At 64.4% G+C, this 5,656-nt stretch overlaps 1 protein-coding gene across 1 annotated transcript; it reads left to right on the forward strand.

Annotated features, from left to right (window-relative positions):
• Positions 1-2,470, forward strand: AQP12B (aquaporin 12B). Its single transcript, XM_039228523.1, has 3 exons — positions 1-598; positions 897-1,013; positions 2,265-2,470. The coding sequence occupies exons 1-3, from the start codon at positions 1-3 to the stop codon at positions 2,468-2,470; spliced, it is 921 nt and encodes a 306-aa protein (XP_039084454.1).
• The last annotated feature ends 3,186 nt before the right edge of the window (positions 2,471-5,656 follow it).

Consider the following 5,656-nt stretch of genomic DNA (forward strand, 5'->3'; position numbering starts at 1 on the left):
ATGGCCGGTCTGAACGTGTCCCTCTCCTTCTTCTTCGCCACCTTTGTCCTCTGCCAGGCGGCCAGGAGGGCGTGCAAGGCCCTGCTCCCCGCGGGCGCCTACGCCGGCTTCGCCCGGGAGGCGGTGGCCGCGGCCCAGCTGGGGGCCTGCTGCCTGGAGATGCGGGTGCTGGCGGAGCTGGGCCCCTGGGCGGGGGGCTGCGGCCCCGACCCGCTGCTCACCCTGCTCTTCCTGGCTCACGGGGCCACCTGCGCCGGGGCCGCGGCCACCCCCACCGTGGCCCTGCAGGGGCTGCTCCTGGCCGAGGCGTCCGCGCCCCGCACGCTGCTGAAGCTGGCGGCCCAGGGGCTGGGCGTGCGGGCGGCCTGTGCCCTGACCCGGCTGTACTGGGCCTGCGAGCTCTGTGACCTGCACGTCCTCCAGAACCTCATGGACCCGCACTGCAGCTCCGCCCTGCGCACGCCCGTGCCCCACGGCGCGCTGGTGGAAGGCGCCTGCACGTTCCTCCTCCACCCGGCCCTCCTCCACCTCCGGGACAGCCTGCCCGCCTGCAGGGTGCCGGCCGTGGCCCTGCTGGCCGCCGCCATGGCCCACACGGGTGAGACGGGGCCGCCAGAGCCTCCGCGCCCGCGTGGGGAGCTGGGGGGCGGAGATGAGCGGCTGGGTTGGGTGGTGGATGTTCGCGGAGGGACCCTTGTCCCGGCCGCTCCCTGATCCTGACCTTTGGCTTTGGCTGCGCGGCCCTCCGGCCCCTTCAGTGCAGGGAGGCGAGGTTGGGCTGAGCCCCCCGCCTGTGTGCCGGGAAGCACGGTGGGGATTTCGGGGGGTGGGGGGCTCCTCTCCCGCCAGGCGGGGCCCCCAAGGACCTCCCCCCACAGCTGTGCCTCCCCCCACAGCCGGGCCCTTCACGTCCGCCTTCTTCAACCCGGCCCTGGCCACCTCGGTCACCTTCCACTGCTCGGGTCACACCCTGCTGGAGTACGCACAGGTGTACTGGCTGGGTCCTCTGACAGGTAAGGGCAGAGGGGTCACCGGGGAGCCCCCGCGGGCAGCAGGCAAGGCCAGGCCTGGACAGTGGCTCGGGGACGCCACACGCAGCATACCTGGTGGACGTGACCGCTGGGCAGGCAGGGGGGCCGCACTCACGCCTGCGGGGCGTCCTCACAGACCCTGAGCCCCGGTACCTGCATCGGGAAGAGGTGGAGCCCGCCCAGGCCACGTGGCCCCGGAGTCTGAGGTCCTAGGTAGAGGCCACTTCTCAGGCACCCGGCCTCAGCCCCTTGGCCGCACCTCACTCCCCACACCTTGTCAGGTGGGTAAGCGGGGTCCAGTGGAGCTCTGGAAGCCTCCTCCACTTCTGTCTACACCGTGGGCACATCCTCGGAGAGCACCTCGACCTCCCTGGGGCTCCAGCTGTGGGTCGAGACCTGGGAGCGCCCATCGGTGCGTTTTGTGACTTCACTTTCCACTTGACCGAGGTCTCGGGTGCATGTGGTCGGTCCACGGAAAGTACCAGGGAGAGGAGCAGTCCCTGCCCGGCCCGCATCCTTGCACCCCTCCAGAGGCAGCAAGGGCCCCCTCCCCCCTCCCCCTTCTCTCTCGAAGAGCCACTTCTGGGTTTCCAGTTAGGGCACTAACTCTCAGGCCTCCTTGTAACTTCCTCCCTCGCCCTCCCCCCTCCCCCGCAGCCTCCACGGCCTCCCAAGGGCAGGGCCGTGTGCACAGGCGCCGGGCCCCAGGGGCTTCCTCGTGAGTCCCTAGAGGATTCACATCCCACTTGAAGCGAATGTGCCTCCTCTCCTGCCTTCCCAGTGGTGCTAGTGGCCGAGACAGAATCCAGGATCCTCTGCTCCCCGAGCTCTGGGAAGAAGCTGGGAGCCAGGCGGGCCCTGCCCTCAGCCCCCTGCTTCCCAGCCCAGGCCCCACCCACGTCCGCCTCCCCCTCGGTCCCCCACACCCGCAGCCAAGCACGAGGGCGACCCGTCACCTGGGGAGGCGGCCCAGGACACCTGTGCGGGGAATGCCGGGCCGGGGCCCCCGGAGCCTGGTCCTGATGGGTTGTGCGCCTCCCTGGGGTGGGGGGGAGGCGCCGTGGGAGGGCCGGACCAGGGTCCGGGCGAGGGCTCCCTGCGGAGAGGTGCAGGCTGCCCCCGACCCAGGGCCGCGGGACCCCTGTCACACTGCTGGTCCTGGGAGGAGCGTCCGGGTCGCCTCATGCTGCGAGGCGCCCACCGGGCCCTGGTCTGACGCCTGCTTCCTCGCAGGGATGGTCCTGGCTGTCCTGCTGTACCACGGCCGCCTTCCGCGCCTTTTCCGGAGGAACCTGTTGTACGGCCAGAAGAACAAGTACCGAACTCCTAGAGGGAAGCTGGCCCTGGGGCCTAGAGACACCCGGCCACCTGCAGGGCGGAGCAGAAGCCGGGAGCCTGGGCGGGGCGGGGCGGGGCAGGAGCCGCCGGCCTCCCGCTGAGCCAGCACCTCTGGGTGGGCGTCGGGGGAGCCGGGTCCCCTAGCTGGACCCTGGGGCCTCCCTGAGCTCCCTGAGTGGGGACCAGGCCCGCACCCCTTCCTCCCCTGAAACCATTTGTCAATAAACCATTCCTAAGACCTGCCTGTCTCCCCGGGGGTGACGGAGACTTCCGGAAGGGCAGGCAAGGGTGAGCGTGGTACGCAACGGAGGCTGGTCTGAGTCGCCTCCATCTCCCCACCAGCTGTCTCTTGCCTCCTCTTTACAGAATTGGGATCAAAGGGGAGACCGAGGGGGAAAGGCAAGAAAGAGGTCCAGGGTGAGTCACCCGGGTCCTGAGAAGATCCTGGGATAGACATTTCTGCAGACGGCGTCTGGCTGCTCCGGCGCGCCCCAGAACCCCGGAACCCACAGCCCGGGGAGGCACCCTGAGGCCTGCCGGGCGCGGGGAGGAAGGTGGCCTGAGCCTGAGGCTGCAGGCGGCTGGACCCACGGTGCCCGACCCCACCATCCGCCGGCACCCGGCCCTCGGGGCAGCACGCCCCCGGGTCCTGGAGGCTGGGCAGACCCTTGCCAGTCACTGGCGTGCAGACCCCTGAACCCGGTCTCCCTGCCCCCCAGGCTGGGAAAAGCCTCAGCCAGTTCCTCTCCCAAAGACCAGAGCTAGTCTGGAAACTTCCACCCCACAAGGGGAAAGGCCTCCTCAGCTGGGGCCCTGGAAGTGGCAGGGCCCCAGCCTCAGGCTTCACCCTAACTGCTGGCCGAGAAGGGCAAGGGGCAGAGAACAAGGGGGTGCCGAGTGAGCTTTTCCCTCATGTGGAGACCACGCTGGCACCAGCCTCCTAGCGATGGAGCAAAAGGGGAACCCCCGCCCCCTTCCCATGGCTGCCCCTTCACCCCTTTTTAATCTGCCCTCCACCCAGCCTGGCAGTGAGGCTGCTCTGCCTGAGCCCCAGCTCCGTCGCCCCTCCTCAGGGTGGCTGCTCTGGGAGGGGTGAGCAGGCCCCGGTCTCTGAGTTCCTTCTGGAAAGCCTGATGGAGCTATATGGAAGCTTCCAGAAGGAGGACCATGAGCACACAGGGGTGGGGCCAGGATGAGGGGCCATCCAGCTCCCAGGAGCCTTTGTGGGCCGGGGCTGGGGTGATAGCAGGGGCTGAAGACCCAGGAAGGAGGAGAGGGTTGGGGGGCGGTGGCAAGGCCAGAGGTGGCTGGCACATCTGTCCCCACAGAATGTGGCTTCTGCACAAATACTTCTAGGGTAGAAGCTTCTGGTGCTCACCTAGTAATTCTGTTTTTTTTAAGTAGGCTCCATGCCCAGCAAGGAGCCCAATGTGGGGCCTGAACTCACAACCCTGAGATCAAGACTTGAGATGAGATCAAGAGTCAGACGCTCAACCAACTGAGCTACCCAGGTGCCCCCATTTGTGTCGTAAATATATCCAGTAAGTTTGTGCAGGAAAAGAAAACCTGTGGACACTGTAATAAATAATATCCGCATATCAGCAAATTATTAGAATTCTCTGAGGAGTTTAGGATTTTTGTTTTGGAAAACTTCAACATCGTAAAGCAAAACCCACATGCTTGGAACCATAACTTAAACTTAAGGAACACTGCATTCAATGAAAAGAACACAATTTTCCTACGAAGCTTTGATGAACTGATTACTAACATGGAAGGCAACTTAGAAGCTACTAGAAAAAGTTTATGACGAGTGTAACACAAAGAATGCAAGAATGGTTCAATATTGGGCCATTCTTTGATATAATTCCCCTTGATAATCAATCTAGGAATAAAATCATACGATTATCTCCACCGACAGTTAAAAGACCTCTGAGAAAATATAACACCTACTCCCTGTTCAAAAAGGAGCTAACACAGGGGCGCCTGGGGGGCTCAGTCGGTTGAGCGTCTGACTTCGGCTCAGGTCATGATCTTGCGGTTCGTGGGTTCGAGCCCCGCATCGGGCTCTGTGCTGACAGCTCAGAGCCTGGAGCTGCTTCAGATTCCGTGTCTCCCTCTCTCTCTGACCCTCCCCTAGCTCACACTTGCTCTCTCTCTCTCTGTCTCAAAAATAAAAATAAAACACTAAAAAATTAAAAAAAAAAAAGGAGCTAACACATTAGGAAGCAGTGGGTCATTTCTTAATCACAGGTACATGCGCACGTGCGCCCTGTGCACACGCACAACTCGGCGCCCCACTCGGTGGGAATAGACCTCGTTCTGGCCGAGGAAGGCAGCGAGGAGTCCCAGACCCTGAGATACGAACGGCTGCGACCGGACAGGAGGGAACTATCCGCGACGCCTGTTCCTATTTGCACACAGTACGATGGTGCGACTGGGAAGACCAGACGCTGCAAAGCCCGTCACAAGCACTAAGAGACTCAAGACAGGATGTAAGGTTATGTAACGTGCGGCACTAACAGGCGCTAGGAGGCGGGGGCGGGGGCGGGGGCTCAGACGGTTAAGCATCTGACCTTGGCTCAGGTCATGACCGTCCCTGGCCCCCCCTGGCGCCCTGAGCACCGCAACAGCACCGGGCAAGCGGAGCCGCGTCCAGAGCCAGCGCCCACTCCGCTCAGGACCCAGGGGCTGCGTGCCCGCGTGCGGAGCCCCCGCCGGGAGCTGTGGGCACACCCACTCTTCCTGTGGACAGAGCGGCTCGTGTGGGCATGGTCTCCAGAGTGCAGAGGTCACGGGCAGCCCGGCACAGCTCGGCGTCCCACATCCGCCCGCCTCAGGGACCTGGAGGGTCTCATCGGGCAGCGGCACAGGGTCACCACCTGCTGGTGCCAGTCCCCTCTGATCCCGGGCGGGCGTTCTCCCTGTGACACCAGCACCGCCCGCTTGACCGCACCCCTTAGCATCGTGTGGGGTGGGGTGCATGGGGCCATCTCTTTAACCGGTTTTCATCTTCCATCCCCTGGGTCACAAGGCCAGGCCATTGGCCACCACCTGTAAGTCAGTAAAACCCAAACAGAGAGGCAAACAGCACGTGGTTCAGGTCACTGACTGATCCACTTTTGCCTTCTTTGTTCAGAGTGGTGGCCTAGGACCCTGCCCGTCCACCAGCCAGGCAGCCCCTGCCGGCCCGGAGGGCGCACTAGGGGGCTGCGGGCCAGCGGAGGGCGCTCTGGGGGGGCTGCGGGCCAGCGGGGGGCGCTCTGGGGGGGCTGCGGGCCAGCGGAGGG

This window comes from Hyaena hyaena, unplaced genomic scaffold, assembly GCF_003009895.1.
Source record: "Hyaena hyaena isolate Hyena2069 unplaced genomic scaffold, ASM300989v1 scaffold_31, whole genome shotgun sequence".
Classification (NCBI taxonomy): domain Eukaryota; kingdom Metazoa; phylum Chordata; class Mammalia; order Carnivora; family Hyaenidae; genus Hyaena; species Hyaena hyaena.